We start from the raw sequence: 16,846 nt of genomic DNA on the forward strand, positions 1-16,846 counted from the left end.
GAAAAGCCTGCCATAGAGGGAAATATTTCCTTAAATCTCATCAGTCAGTACTTACATATGCTGCAAATTATAAGCATTAAATCTCTTAAGATTTTTATCCTAGTTCACATCAGTGTAGATTAGCTCATGACCTGTTTCTGAACATTTAATTGTTCTTTCTCGAATACTAGTAAGGTCTCAATATTTTATTTCTCACACAGGCAGAAAAACAATACCTTATTTGTGAATATGAAGTCTGAATAACTTTACTCACTGGTGATGTCTTGTGCAAGCAAGACCTAGCATTGCAGGCAGATGGAGGAGAGGCTCCCAGGCTGCTAAATAAGAACAGCATGCCAGAAAATTAGGGGAAAAAATCTGTATCTTGAAAGAAAATTATCTTTTCATGTCTTGCATGGCTTTTGGCTTTGTTATTATGAAAGATGTGTTGAGAATTCCATGATCTACTTTTTGTCCTAGATTCATTGTTTTACATATCACTATTCTGTCAGACCTAATTTGCCCATTTCCTAAAGTGTTCTAAAAATCAATTTTCCTGAGATATTTCCATGTGTTCTTAATGAGAGGAAGCTTCATTTTCAAAGTACTGCCCCACTCACTGTATTCACTGCTGCTCAGTGGTTTAGCCACAGCTACACCCTTAGCTAACTTGTCAGTGTTAGTCAGGACCTAGCCAAGAACAGCCTCCCCCCTCCTGTGTGCTCTGCAGCATTGTTCCAGTTGTGATCACTGAAGGGCTTAAGAACTTGCTATGGCACACTTGATCGGTTTATAAGAGGGAAGCTGGACTCGCCCCTTATTACTGTGTTAGTTAGGGGTTTGGGGTTTTTTTTGCCTCTTTGATCTCTCTCACTATTTTACTCACAACATTTTCTTAGGCCAAAGAAAGAAATAAAATATGACTTTATTTATGTAAGAGTATTCTCATTGAATTGGGATTTTTCTCTCTCATGTTCATAGCATAGTTCAGTTCACACATAAATGTAATCCGTGGCTATGGCACTGGTTGCTCTACTGATGAGCTAGTCTGCTCTTCACATGCACTTTACACTTTGGCAGCATGGTCTGGCACTTGGGCATATTTCAGTTCTATGTCCACAAAGGAAATAGGATTGTACATAAGAAGATAGCAGAGTTACCCAAAGAGTATTAGGGCTGAGGTATCTGGTTGCAAGCAGGAATGTGACTAAGAAATAAAGTAATAATTTTGGTGTATATGTGACTGTGCTGATAATCACACAGAACAGAACTGCTTAGAGTATCCTGTGTCTACCAAAAAGGTGAAATCCTGGTTCTATTGAAGTAAAACATCAGTTTACAATAGTCAGAGTAAAAGCAACCACAGCTGACTACTCATGCATTTAACAGGTAGTGTGCCTTCTCTCCTGAAAAACCTGCCTCTCAAGTATTTATAAAAGCATTACATGGTGTCAGAAGTTGTCTTAAACCAAAGATGGAACAATTACTTCCCTCAAGTCTGCTGGCTTTACGAGGAAAGCATGCAGAAAAATGATGTGAGCATAGCAACATTTTATAATAATATATATTCTTCTAATAAACTATTATAATAATATATATTTATAAGTATATAGTTTATAATAATAAATTATTATTATAATAAAATATTCTTCTCTGCCATGGGTGCTTCCAGGGAATCAGCTGAAGGACAAGCGGTGACACTGCTTGGGGCAATGGGTTCTCAGCAACCCCCCAGGTACACAGTATATTGGGAAGGGAGAAAACGAATTTAACAGAGTGTTAGGTGCTAAATAAAAATCTTACAGTGATTGGGAAGATCAGTCAGATAAACTTGCATTGAAGTCCCAAAGCAGAAGGATCAGCTTCAGAATCATGGAATATGCTGGTGTGTGCTATCCATACATAAGCATCACAGAAGTACATACAAAGAAAGCAATCACACATTAATTTCAAAAATTTCAATCCTTCTGAGAGGAATGACAGGTTTGTCTTTACAAACAAGCTGTGGGTCTGCTGGTAACATGCAGCTATCAGTGAGAGACAACAGAAACAATGGGCTAGATTCCACTGAAAGATGAAAGAGCACCATGAATTCCACAAGAGTTAAGAATTAAGAAGGGATTATGCATTGTGGGGGGGGAAGGTATCCCAGGTATCAGGTGCTCCGGGAAGCCTGTACCTCTCAAGTACCTCAGCCTATGGGGAAAGAGAGAAGGGACAAGCAGCTGAGAATTAGGATAAAAAGGAGGCTGTGCCCTCCAAAAATTTGAGAGACCCCAGGGGAATGCCCCATGGCCTCTCCCTTTATTCGAATAAAGAAGAAGGACTCCTCCGTCTCCTTTTTGGACATAAACCTCCAGCGTTTGTGGATTAATTTTCCTGACACTTTCCTGACTACTACCAAAATACAGTGCCAGTGTGGCAAACATATGAGGTTTAAAGTCACAATCTGGTTTCTTTGTGCCTTTACTCTAGGAAACAGGGGTCACAGCAGCTGGTGCAACCTAATAGACAGCAGGTTTGTCTAGCTCTGCTTCGTATAGAGCTGACACGTTTGGCTTTGCCTCCTTCCTTAAGTTTTACCCGTCATATTTCCCGGGCCAAACGCGCTCCACTCACTTGTGTTGACCCGCAGAGACTCCTAGCTTGGCTGGAACCGCGATGAACTTTCTGCTTCTCCTCACTGGGTGTGCCCTGCCCTACTGCGGATAAAACGGCACATTCAGCTGGTGCTGACCACAAGCAATAAATAAAGCCAGGAAGGAACTGGAGGCTGGCGGGGAAGCCATGGGTAGCAGTGACGTCCGCGGTGTTTGGCCCCGCTCGGGGCTGGCTCCCCGCGCGTTGTTGGCACATCAGCCCCGGCTGGCCCCAGCGCGGCTGCACAAACACCATGCTCCTCAATAAGGTCCTCTGGAGCAGAGCAATTCCCAGGATCAGCTGGGAAAGGGTAGGAACAAGTGAGCGAAGCAGGCATAAGGGAACATTTAATACAGAACCTATATAAATAATGAACCATGTGCTACTGCCAGGAGCCCCAGCCGTCAGGAGCCTGCCTCCTCCCGAGCCAGCTGGAGGAGAATGTGTGTAGGCAGTTTCTGATGACATTCAGGGAGCCGAGGACCGCGAGCTGCTACCTCCCACGAAGTGCTCAGTGGCCGGGTGGCAACAAAGAATGGGCTAAGGGGGAAAGGTGCTGGTAACAGGGATCTGCAGTGGCTTTCATGCACACTGCCTCACCTCTGAGCCACCTAAGATGTCACCTGAGGAAAGGGACAGCGAACACCGAGCTCAGCTTACTGGCCACAGGTGCTCTTGATAGCTCAAGGGACCAACTGTGCCCTTTATGGGCACAGCCAGAGGTTCTTCACATTGCTGGGGCGGAGCCCAGCAGTGAAGGCACAGAGCAGACAGCTACAAAACCACCTTGCTGAGGCATGGTCTCATTTCTTTGAAGCTGGACAGATTTTAGAATGACTCAATAAAAGTTACAATTCACAGTATTGAAAAAGATACTTTAAAGAAAGCGATTTTAGATAATCCACCCTGAGACCATACTAGCTTTTCCTGGGGGGGGAAAAAAAAAAAAGAAATCTCTATGGAGGAAAATGAACATATTTAAAACATTGTAAAAGTGTTTTGCCACCCAATTTGAGGAAGGAATTGATCACTAATACCTGGACACAGGACATAATTTCCTATTTGACAATTTCTAGATTTCATTATGTTTTAAATAAGTGTCTAATGCTGATTCAGTATTCTAGTTTGCATTCCAAAAAACTCCACAAAATAAAACATTAAGTGAAACAACTTATGTTTATATGTACTTCCAGGCCTTAAAAAAATTTGGCACACAGTTTTCTATGTCATTGTTGAAAGCAGTGTTAAATATAATTGCTGTATTTCAAAGACATATGAAACTGAAAACTTCATAAGAAAATGAGAAGTGGAATGTTTAACTTCAAAGAGAAATAAAACCTCACTTCCTACTTCTGCCCCACTGTTCTATGTTGCAACTAATGAGAAGTTTCATACACAGTGCTGTGATTTATCACTAGTCAGAACGTAGAAGCTAGCTTCTACTTTAATAAAGACTGTCCAGCCTGTGGAATTTTGTGATGCCCAACTGTGAATATATTTTACTAATAAATTACATCCACTTAAGTGTCACAGTTGCAGCTAGCCTGTAGCTGCCAAATAAATTTGGCTATATTGGACCCCCAAACTCAACCAGCCTAGAAGTAAAACAAGTCCCCGGATGGGGCAAGGATGAGTTGGATTCAGATCCAAGCAGGGAACTCAGCCAGTCATGTTCAATGCAGAAAGTAGACATATCACTGGTCAAGGAGCTGGGGCGGTGTTAAGACCCAGACCAATCAGTTGTCTGAGCCTGGGAGTTTTAAACTCCCTATATAAGCAGGCTTCCATAATAAACCATTGCTGTCGTGGTATGGATCTCAGAGTTCTTGTTATTCCTGTCTCCAAATGACGACTCCAAGCAACACTCAAGAAAAAGACATGAATGAAACTTATGAAAGTAAGGACCAGGCATTAAGAAATAGCAGGTTAAAATAGCCCAAGACTTACATCAAACTTCCAGATTTTGGTTAATTTCTTAAAATGCTAAGCCAAAGATGAAAGTACAACTCCAAGGCTAGAGCAAAGGCATCAAGTAGGGAAAACCACATCAGTAATCAACAATATAGAAACTATTCTATGGGGATTAAATAGTATTTTCAGGAATCAATATCCCATACACTCCTCTGTTTCAAGTTACCAAAAAAGAAACTGTAAACAACCAAAAAAACCCTTACATCAGAAAAAATCATCTTTTTTGTCCTTGCTACCTGAGTCCCACCAAGGTCTCAAGGGAAGCAGGACAGTGCTCAGAGGACTCAGAGAACTCAGCTAAACCAGATGGTGCTCACCAGTGTCTGTTACCTACCTAGTGGGAATTCCATGGAGGAGTGAGTGGGAGCAGGAACCCAGCTGGGATCTGGATTTCCTGACTGATTCAATGCACGCTGCCTTTTATCCAGAGCTTGTGGCAACTCTACAATTAAGAGCTTAATGCATGTAAGATATACTTTGCAGGCAAAACATTATTCATTAACAAATCTGATTAAACTGCTAATGCAGTGAGCACTAGCACAAGTTCAGAAAGACAAATAGTCTCAGTGGTGCAGTGTTTGTGTGGAACATTACCCATAAATGGATTTTAACTATTTAAACTGGCTTCTTTCCAGGAACTATGGAAAGACACAATGCAGCACAGAACACTTCATTTAGCTTACTGGCTTTAATGTGAGGAGGAAAAAACCCTAAAGATTAAAGTTTCTGACTTCAGAACAGTAATATATGTAATTCTGTGCCGCGGCGACGGAAAGCCCGGAGCACCGCGACTTCTCCAGAGGCAGCCTTGAGAAAGGCTGGGCCGAAGCGCGTGTGAGCAGCTTCGAGCAGTCGAGTGATTCCAGCTCAGCTCAGTAATAGTATAGTGATTTCAGCTCAGCTCGGCTCGGCCCAGCGGTGGCGGCGGGCAGGCAACACAAAAGCAGGGACGAGAAAGCTGGTCCAGCGTTCCACCAAGCACAAAACTTTATTTCGGCAGAGCTTCGGCGAAGGGTGCCGGCAACAGCGAATCTGCCAAACGGGAAAACCCGGGATATTTATGGGGAAGGAGAGGGGCGGGGGGAAGCCCGAGATACCTGTATCAGGGTGGGACAGCAGGGGGGAACACCAATGAAACACAACAGTTTAACATATCTAACTCAAAGACCCCTGGGAGCGACACATTGTGTCTCTCTTACAGAGAAGTATCTCCTCTCCAGGGGAGAGCCAGGATCTCGGGCTCGGTGGGCTCCTCCATACCCACAATTCTGCAAAGATATCTGTGTTACAATCTCAGACTAAAAATAAAAATTAAAAAATTCCTCTGCAGCACTTCACGGATTATTAAACACTTGTTGGTAAGTGGTTTCTTACTGTGTGTAGAACATTTTAAACTCATTCCATATAGACTAAATTATGTTCAAATCCTGGATTCCACAGATGTACACTGTGCTTTACTGCAGTACTAAGTAAAACTGTTCAGCTTTCATCCCTTTATAAACCTTGTGATATCCCAGATCATGAAGGCAAGTTGCAACAGGAGAATTTTAGCTTTTATCTTTTTACTAAAGGTATATTTTCATCATTTTGGCAAGACTAAAAAAGGTCCCACTGGCCACAACAGACATGGCTTTCCCTCCTTTCACACACCTACTTTTCCCTTTTTTTTTAGAAGCCTGATATCAAATCCTGTAAGCAAGTAACTCGGGCTGATACATGCAAATAAACTGTAATAGCTACTCCTGCTTGATTGTGCGACTGCTAAATACAGGTCCATTCTGAGGACTTTAGGAAGAATCTATTTCACTGCAGGCAGACACCAAGCTCTTTATCTCCAGCTGCTCCATGCTGTGAGCAGCTGGGGCAGGGTCTGGGAGCCTGAGCTGTGGGATGTCTCGGAAGGATTCCCGGCACCATGTTTCATTGCCTTCTTTTCATCCCTCTCTGAGAGGCAGTAGGAGCACAGCTTTGACCCACAGAACTGAGCTGTGCTAATATGGCCAGAACACTGCAGTAATTATTAAACTGTATGACCAAGAGCTCCAATTGCTTTTGTACAATGCCAGCCTACCAAAATGCATATTCCTATGTAACCTTAGAAATTAATAGGTTAAAAACTTCTAGGTGTTTTTTTTTCTCTCTTCCCATTGATCTTTAATTCTCTAAAACTCAAGATAAGCCTCAACTCAAAATATCTGAGATATATAGGAGTTTTGACTAAATTAGAGATATAAGATTTGGCCCATGGTTTCTAGAACTACTCCTGCAGCCTCAGAAACATTGCTAGTCAAATCTCCCAGTGATAACAAGCTGTGTACACACACTGTTTACAGTGGCCTGATATAAACTTTACATTATAAACTCAACACCTTTTCCTTTTATAGTAGCCTGTTTCATACGTTCAAATCTTGTTTGATGGCAGTCACAAAACCAAGCAGTTTGCAATTTCTGAAACATCTAGGGAGATAGAAATCAAATGGTGCTCAAGCTAGTTAATTAAAACATTTCAGAATCTTTCACCTGTGGAGTCAAGCTGTTTTGTTAAGAGAAGAATTGAGAGACTAACAGAGCAGGTGTTGCTGCAAGCACAGATTGCCAGAGAAAATCACTTTATAGAAGCCCAGCAGAAGTAGTCTGACTACAGGATCTAATAGGGAGGGCAGCGTATGCTCATTGATTCTCATTACCCGATTGTGAAATCTTTAGTTTAGAAGAGCTCTCATTGAAGTCAATAGGGATTTTCCCAGAGTCAGACTGCAGGATTGGGACCACACTGAGCCATTATGGTAGATATCACAAAGACCAGGCTGCCTGTATTAGAGTTTTCAGTGGCAGCATCTGATCTGAAGCCAAATGAATTTAATAGAACACTTTCCATTGATTTCATTGCAGATCAGACCAGGGGAAGAGTCACCTAATGGTTGAAATAGTAGAATGAAACATCCTTGAAGTTGAAGAACAGCTTCTGAATATATATATATATTCTTTCCCTCAAGGAAAAAAAAGAACAATTTTTAAGGACTATGAAATGATACCACAGAAAGAAAAAACACCTAAGCTGTAATCAGCTGGAATGATGTGCATCTTGATCATATTTCAGGACATCATTTATTGATTTTTAATGGAAAAGAATGTTAAAAGGTCAGAAGCAAAAATCTGTACACCACTGCACATCTGAGCAGTACCAATGAAGTCAATGATGCTTGATCCATTTGTGCAGAAAGAGTAAGGCCAATGCTTACAATACCAATTGTCCAAGACCTGTCCTGCTGAGAGGTCTCTTGAACCCTGGCTCTGGAGGATCCCCTTGAAATCATTGCCAATGTATGCAAGCAAGAGTATTTGCCTAAGTCAGCAATTTCCAGGAAACAAGCCTTAATCTGTGTGATCCTCAGGGCAGAGTGGGTAATTTATCTACATTTATATGGATGCCTCTGTCCTACCTAGGTTTGTAGGTTACAGCATAAAATAAAGCACACACTTTTTCCAGAAAAAACTAAGAGAAGGGAAACTAGAGAATATTTTAAAGGACTTTTCTAAAAACATTTGCTTAAAGAAGAAACCTTCCCAAACCCTTGTATTCCCACTAGGCTTTTAAAGTGCAGTCCCACTTTCCTACTCACACCAATGAAAGCTGTAACCAAGATAAAGCATTTTTCCTTGTTTTTCCCAGGGAACTAACCTTCTTTTGGAAGTTCATCTTTGCTAGGACAGATGGGTTACCTCTCTTCCATTGGTGCAGCTTTGTGTTAGTTACCTTTGTGTTGTCCCAGAAGACAAGAACATGGACTTTACAGGCACTAGAAAAGAGAGAGACATTCATAAAGAACAAGTGGCAGAAAGATGAATATGCAGTAATGAAGCTTCTTTTTCCAACTTATCTCTGTTCCCTCCTGTGAGTGAACCAAAACCAGTAAAGCATTCTCCTAGTCTCAACTACTGCTTGACAAACGTGTGAATTAAAGCAGGTGAAACTATAATTTACAAGAGCTGCCTTCTAACATATAGGATTTTTTCTTAAAAATATAATGAAAAAATGATTCTATTGTAATACATATTCTATGTTTGCAAATGCACTATTGATATGTGTTAACTTCCCAGGGTTCCTAGCATGCATTGCTGCCAGTGACCATCCCTCTCAAATGAACACACCAGTTGAGATTGTACAGATGAACTTCTTTATTTTTCAGAGGCAATCTGTCCTTCTGGTGCCCCCTCCCCCTCTTAGATGTTCTTTCAGAGGAGTAAAGAGCCTTTCTAAGCAGTTGCTTCCTTTCCATCCCTGTTCTTTTCTACTATACAGTGGCTCAGTTGTAGAAGACTTCAGGAAGGGTACTGAACTGGAGTCAAACTTGAGATTCTCCATGCATCTTTTTCTTCACTTGCCAACTACTGTAACACTGAATCATCTTCCAGGTTAAATTAATTACTCTGTTCATTATATGGAAGTCCTTTTATGAAAAGTGATACATATTATTATGGCATCAATGTCTGATACCATTTTAATACAAGCCTTAGTGCAAGATTTTCCCCCCTCTTCTGAATGGGGAATGAGTAAATATAACTGCCCTTCTAAGTGCATTTCACTCAGGAAGCAAACCTAGACTATCTGCACCAAAATACCTAAGAATCACTATCTTATATGAGAGGGCCAAAGCTATGAGGTGGATGAGAAGCCATAGCAGATTGAAGCTTCTGTGCACATAAAATTGGGACAAAGAGCCATATGAGTCATGATTACACATGTGTGCATAATTATATGTTACCCAGCAATTATGTGGAGAAAGCACTGTCCATCTAGACCTACAACAGCTACCGTGCACATACACAAAGCATCTACACACTGCCTTATTGAGGAACAGGAAGGGAACAACTTTTTTAAAAGAAATATCATCAAAGGGGACCAAAAAAGCTTATGTTAAGGTATGATTGACAGCTGCCATAATGGACTGTCATGTCAAAAGAACTGCCTTGCTAATTCTCTTACATAATGAGCTAGATGCTAGGCTCTCCTTGCAAGTTTGATTGTTTACCCTTCCATCAATCTTACCGACATCTTGGCATCTAAAATACAGCAAAACCACTTAACAAGGTCTCTTTAAACAGGAAAGAGGAGGGATGTTTCTGTGTATTAAATGTGATGTGGAGGTTGCTATGGTAAATTTGAACATGAGAATATTGCAGTACAAAATCCCATACTGGTGGCTAGAGATGAGGCTAGCCATGCCTCTAGGTTTTTTAAGAATACTTGGATTGCATCATTGAATCAGTGGAAAAAATATGGTTCGGTGCCACTTTCATGGTAAGGATAAAAAAATGGTGCCTTTTCTTTGTGTGTGTCTGTAGATCCCCGGGGTGTTGATGAGTATCCAAAATGGGTTGTAGTATGTTCTCTCTGCAGCTTTCAAATAGGGGGCTCTATCCCCCAAACTCCTTCAGTAACTAGGACTGGAAATATATATGCATTTCTCTCTTTTTTTTTCTTTTCACTTTGTCTGGTTGTCACAATTACATAATGCTGCCAGTTGTAATCGCAGCTCAGTGGTGTTGTTAGGCAACTCGATTAGCTTTAGTTATTGAATTGAAAATTGCCATATAGGTGTCTATTATCTGGCCTGCAATTCTGGTGATTATAGCTTTAACTATTGGCACTTGCCTCATTACCTGTTCTCCGAGTTCCCATTTTGCTTGCCAGATTTATAATCCACAGAGCCCCTTGAGCTGTGAACTGCTCCCACCCAAGCAATTGGAGATCAATTGCCAGCTCTACTCCAGGGCCCTGTAGCAGAGGGGGACTGAGCTGCTCATCAGCGTGAAGTTAAGCGTATAAACATTTACTAGGATTTACTGTTCTCCGGGTTATTTCATGTTTCCCTTTTGAAAGAAATTCCATGAGAAACCTACTGATTTCCCAGCTCCATACTGACATCTCTTAGAACATTTTTGCTGTTTCTATTCATTTATTATTGCACAAGTACCAAAATAAGTAGCTCACCACAAGCTCACTGATATCTCCACCCTGGCCCATAGCACACGGAGCTGCCACCACCATTATGCCTACTTTATCCAGTGCCTTTGGAGTTATTTATTGTTGTTTATGCTTGTTCTATTTCTCTATTTCTTCCTATTTTTTCTTGCTCACATTTTTAAATTTTAAACATCAGTTTAACCTGTGCTCCCTTTTCCCTTCTGGTTTCCTTTTTCCTTTTTCTTTTTTCAAGAAACATTCCCATCCACAAAGTATCATTTTTTGTGTGTGCAATTCCATCGTTCTCCCTTCACAAAAATCAAACTCTCTGGCAGACAAGTCTTGAGCTGACTGAGTACAAACGCTGATCTGACTATTCAGTATTAACCTCACAACTGGAGTTATTTTCAACCCCCTCAAACTTCCCTCTTTCCAGAACTTGGCTGGTTTCAATTTTCAGGGGTTTTGTGCAATTGCTAATAACATTAGAGCCTTCTCTATGCTTTTGTTTAAACACATTTAACAGGATTCTTGGCTTTCTTCAACTCAAAAATATTCTCCTAAGGCACCTCCCGTGGCTCCAGAAGTCAACCCCATTCTATGTACAGCATCTCTGACAAAAACAGCAGCACCAACTCTGTCTCACCCAGCCAACCTCTACAATTTTCACAGTCAGAAATAACAACCACAAAGAAACAAATTTCATACCTGAAATATAATTTCTCAAGCTTTGTCAGTGCAAAACTTGTTTATCTGGGGTTTCCCATCTCTCATTGATTGCTTCCAGCCCTCCAGTGCTCCCTCTTATTCAGCCTGTCCTCTCAGCATTGCAGGCCTACAGCATCTTTCGAAGCAGTACCCAGGAAGCCTCAAAAGCTGTCTCCCTCGAGGACATTCCCTTATTTGCTACAGCTGTTGCCAACTTACTGCTTTAGCTAATCAGTTAGAATTGCACCGAGATATTTAAAAGCTTGTGGCTGTACTTTTTAAATTCATGGGGGTAGAGGTGACCTTCTGAAAGTGTGAACAGATAGGGGGAAGTTACTAAGTCTGCTTTATTGATTAATCTTAATTTATTTAAATTTCATTGCTGTCTTTTATTTCCTTAACACTTCTGATAAACTTTCCCCCCATATTTTTGTATGTGTTTTTTGTATGTCTGTTTTGGTCACATACTTGTTCAGTTCACTTATGAACACCTTGGTAACAAATTCATCCTCTGTGTTCCTGAATCCTGCTCCAGCCAATCCCATATTCAACAAAAGTCTTGCCCATTCTGCATGTATCAGTTTAACATGAGTAAGATATTTACATAAGGCACTGGGAGTGAAATTCAGGGTGGGAAGAATATTTATGTGATGAAAGCACATGTTACAGATTCTGTTCAGCTCTTGATTTCTACCTCTCACAGGCCTTCTTGGTGATCTTGGATGCTGCTTTACTCCTTTATGACTCAACTTCTTACCTGTAAAAATAGTGGGGATACTCTGTCTGGAATGACCAGTGCTTATGAGGTTGTAGGGAAAAAGCTACTAGACATGAAAGTAAATAGAAAGATAAAAAGGTATTTTGCTCTCATCTGTTGGAGTGTTTTTTTTCCCACCTTCAGAGTACTTGAAAGTGAAAAAAAGAATTGTGTTTCTCAGTGGGCTAAATAGTCTCAGTGAGAGTATTTCTCCATTTAAAAAAAGTGTCTCTCATTTCAATTGTCATTCAGGGAATCTGTTTTTTTGGTTTTTTTTTTTTCCCTCACTTGTGTATCTGTTCTAGCTTTGTTATCTTGAGTTCAAAAACTCTTCCACTCTTACTATTCTAATGGTTTTGTGTTCAAAATTCCAGACATCAGCAGTATATGACTTGTAACACAACATTTAATATTTTTTCAAGTGTATGTTTCTCTACAGGGCTTTTGAAATTGTTTTTAGTAAGGGCAATATCTTGAGAGAAAAAAAAAATCATGGCTGTTTTGCTTTACATTACCATGTAAAATCACCTTTCTACTTTTTTGCAATTTTGTGGTTTCTTCTATGACAGTACAGATTAATGGATACATTTTTTGTTTCTCAGAAAGATCTAATCATAGTGTGGAAAGAGAAGCCAGTGAGAAGCCTCTGATAAGCCCACTCTCCCTAGAACAAATGCTCTCTGTTTGGAAACATCTGCCTTAAAAGATACTACCTGTTTGTAAAAAAATATTACTAATAAAGTGCTCATATGTCAAATATTGCAAGGAATGTTTAAAAGCTTATAATAAACATTCCTTGTAAAGTAACTAGGTTATAAATTTAAGCTGAAAATAATATTGAAGAACCAAAGCATCTGCCTCTGTGGTTGGTATGACAGGATGGTGCATGTGGAGCCATAAGCACATTATAATATTTGATATTTTTAATCAAATCCCATTTTAAGATGTGATGTGTGTTACTCCACTAAAGGTCATTTTAGTTACAGTAGCATTAAGGGTTTTCAATAAAACATTTTAAATGCCAGTTATATAACTGCTTTTAAAACATTTAAATGACACATTGGTTACATGACCTGAGACAAAGGATATTTCCTCAGCACTTTGATATATTTTAGCTAGATTGTCCTTATGGGAACATTCAGTTCCATAATGGCCTCAGGTCACCCCATAATATGTGGTATAGGATTTTTTCACCAAAACAATAATTGCTAATGAAGCCAGTGGTGATGGAAGTTCAATGACATGGCAGAGGATGGAGACTGCAGTCAATAATAGCAGCAGACACTGGCCAGTACAAGAAGTTCATCAGCACTATTCAAGGACAAAGGGATGTAGCAATAAGGAATAAACATGCACAGTCTTAGCACTGCATGGACGTTAGAAAAAAATAACTCAAGGAAACAGAAGTTTTTCCTCCTCTGCATTTCCAAGAGTTTTTTACCATTAAAACATGCTAGACTATAAGATATATATATAACATAATGCAGGATTGTAGGATATAGTTTCAGGACTTCATAGCCAGATGCACCTGGGCACATACAGAGATACACCATTCCATACTTCCCTGTGAGATGAACAAGCTCCACATGATGTACAGGACACTCATGCCAAATCTTATTATTGAAGGTAGACAGCTATTTCCTGTTAGGTCATATGCAGAAAGATATCAGTGGAGCAGCATTGTCAGCTGTGTCATCTCCCCTGCCAACTCTCAGATGCTGGATCTCACTCCCAGACCCAGCAACCTTTTTGACTTGCAATCCACACAGCAGATCATCAGCCAGTCAACAGGACATATTCTCTGTTCCTTTAATTATTTTTTTTCTTACTTTAAATTTTTTTACTTACTTTGGGCTTGGGGTTCTTGTGGTTACAGCCACCTATCCATCTATTCCTATGCAATCCTGGGCTGTGGATCATGGATGGGGTTGGCAGAAGGTTCTAGACATGCTCGTAGACTTCTGCTCCCTCAAAGCAAAACATTATTTTTTTTTCATAAAAAGAAAATATTTCTTGCAAAACTGAGATAGAAATAATATATTGTTATTTTCTTCTGCTCTGAGCAGGAGTTATTTGATGACCTTCTGAGGGCCTGTCCACCATTAATTATTCTAAGAAAATGTGTATATTTGTTGAAAAGCAATATAAGCAAAAAAACCAACAGTGGCAATCCTTTTTCACTGCTCTTAGACATCATGTCTTTCTCAGTGACTTCAGGTCATAACAAAATTAAGAAGTTGCTGTGTTTCAGAATAATATCTTTCACAGCCAATTTTATCACGAGCCAATGAAATAAATGTTTCCAAAGTTAACAGCTGGCATCTCTTTTCATAAAAGATTCCCTTTTAGAACTATTTCCAAACAATATTACAGTGGCTTCATTCACATGGCTACAGTTAAGACTGTATCAATACTTCTCTTATAAATCTTGTTTTTCAAGTGTTTGTAACTTCACAGCTGAGCCATAATTAGCTGGGATTTGAGTTAAGGCACAAGGCATCCGTCTGTCTGTGACAGCATTTTTGCTAATATTAATAAAATCAGTTTTAAATCATAGAAGAGTAAAACACAGTAATTTATACACATAAGAAGGATTCTTGAACAGCTTTGATTTTAAAAAAGGAATTTGGACAAAAGATTAGAAAATAACATGAACTCTATATTTTTTGTCTTTTCAAAAGAAAAATAGCAAATAAACCACTTTAGAAACTCAGCTTGACAAACATGGAAATTCAAAATCAAAGTGGATGGTCTCTCCTTAATTTACGTTGTTATGAAGAATGGGTACAATGGTCTCCTTAAAAGGCATAGAATCAAGTTTGTGTTACATGGCTTTACTCAGATTTTGCTGGCATGTAAGCAGAGTTTTTTTTATATTTGATATAATTTTGTTTAAGTATTTTATGACAATACCAATTTGCATCCTGCCTGTTGTTTTATCAGCCAATAGCCCACCTTTCTGCACCCGCTTTTTCCAAAGCTGTTCTTCATTACAGTGCAAAATTAAAACCTTCTGTTTCCCATTGCAGTCATCCTCAGCTGGGCTCCACTGCCAGCCCAAGTCACCCTTTTAGCACAAGTCCACCCTGGTTTCTGTTGCTGCACGCTTCTGTCTGCATCAGGATTGCATGGCAAGGAGGGCCAGATTTGGTTCACTCACTGTATATCTTAATGGCAGCATCTACTGGCTGAGAGTGAACAAACAGTGAGAAATACTTGTAGTGACAGCCAAGAACCTCACTCACAGACATTCAGAGTGGATCTCTGCATTAATACAACTACATGACACCCATTCACCATTCCCCATGTAGGTACTGTCAGTGTTTTCCTCCTTCTTCCCTTACCAGGCAGCTATTCATGCAGTATGAGTAGCATAATTTTGGTTGAGCTAGGAGACTTTTTTCTAAACAGAAGGATAATTGGGGTGATTTGGAAATACAGCTTTTAGCCTAGTATGTTATCTCCAGTGATGCAGAACAGAGCAAAAAGGATAGACTTTCACCTCAGCATTTCAACATTGTGGAAGCAAACAAACCTTTAACGTTAGAGTGCAAACAGCAGCCACAGAGCTTTCCTTGTTATCACTGCTGACTGCTCTGTTTGGGAATTGCAGGCTGGGATGACTGTATCCCTCTCAGGCCAGAGTTAACTGTATTACACAGTCAGAAGCCTTCCTGAACTCTGTGACCATCATCCTCCACAAAAGCATGAAGTTAAAATTGTTTCTCTGAATTCAAATGGAACCAATACTTCCCAGGAGACAGATGGGCTTTTCTATACTGAGAAAAGAACCAGTGTCTGGAGCTCTGGTTTAAAGTTTTCATTCAGCTACAGGACAACACCAGCAAAAGCAGAGACTGGGCACCTGCTTTTTTTCCTTGAACAGCCCTGAATCATAGAATTTGATATTTTATATAAAAGGGAGCTTTCTGTTGCTCTTGCATGCAGCTTTTTAGACTACACAGTCTGGCTCAGGCAAGAAGACCATGCTTATTCTTCTTTAGAGATTTTTAATTTTTACTTGTAGCTGAATCCTCTAGGTCAATTGTATCTGCAGGGGTGGGAGAGGAATTTAATTGCTTTTACTTCCTACCTTTATCTCAGGGTGACCAGTCCATTAATAATGCACAAGAAACAACTAGGAAATGCATGGTAGATTAGGGATTAATTGATATTTGGAAAGATTCCAATCCACATTTGAAGGAAAAGGTTATGCACTGTAGTCCAGCTCTAGTTACGTGTTTAATTATGTGCATTTGATTATTACTTCTTACAGCCCTGCTTCTTCTGGTTTTAGTTCTGTTTCCCCCTTTCTTTGGCCAACAAGGCTTTTACAAAAATTTCCTTGGTTGTTTCTTGCTAGATGCATTTGCTATGTTTCTGATACACACCACCCAATATCAAATAAATACATATATTCCTCTGTATTTTCCAGTAACCATGAGCTTTTCTGCACTGACACCACCCACAGTTTTGTTATGAAAATTTGACTTTCCAAAATATTATTGATTTCTCCTCTTGGATGGTACAAGATTAATAGATTTAGAGGCAAAAGTCCCTCAATCCATTCACTGAATAGGTACTGCAAGCTTGCTTCAATGCCTGCAGATGTCCTTCAGCACATCACTTTTAGTTAGAAACATGAGTGAGGCACTTCTTAAATCAACAAGGCACTAAAATACAGGAAACAGATGGGTAGTTCCAGTGATGTCAGGGCAGGAAGGTATGATTTAGTTGGTTTGAAAAGTACGAGTCTGACAACTTGATTTGCTTTGCCATAGAAATGATAATGACTTCAGTAATTTCTTTAGCCATTTTAGAGG

The 16,846-nt window shown here is 39.9% G+C and overlaps 1 protein-coding gene across 1 annotated transcript in view; it reads right to left on the minus strand.

The window, feature by feature from the left end:
* The window catches only part of MAMLD1 (mastermind like domain containing 1), a 186,266-nt gene that overhangs the window by 120,876 nt on the left and 48,544 nt on the right, over positions 1-16,846 (minus strand). Inside the window, exon 3 of the mRNA XM_088062463.1 lies at positions 8,273-8,390. Coding sequence (XP_087918589.1) covers positions 8,273-8,390 — 118 coding nt within the window. The remainder of the gene's footprint in view (positions 1-8,272; positions 8,391-16,846) is intronic.

Source organism: Pseudopodoces humilis, chromosome 15 (genome assembly GCF_049639895.1).
Source record: "Pseudopodoces humilis isolate 2021_Gansu_Grassland_sample_001 chromosome 15, ASM4963989v1, whole genome shotgun sequence".
In the NCBI taxonomy this organism is placed as follows: domain Eukaryota; kingdom Metazoa; phylum Chordata; class Aves; order Passeriformes; family Paridae; genus Pseudopodoces; species Pseudopodoces humilis.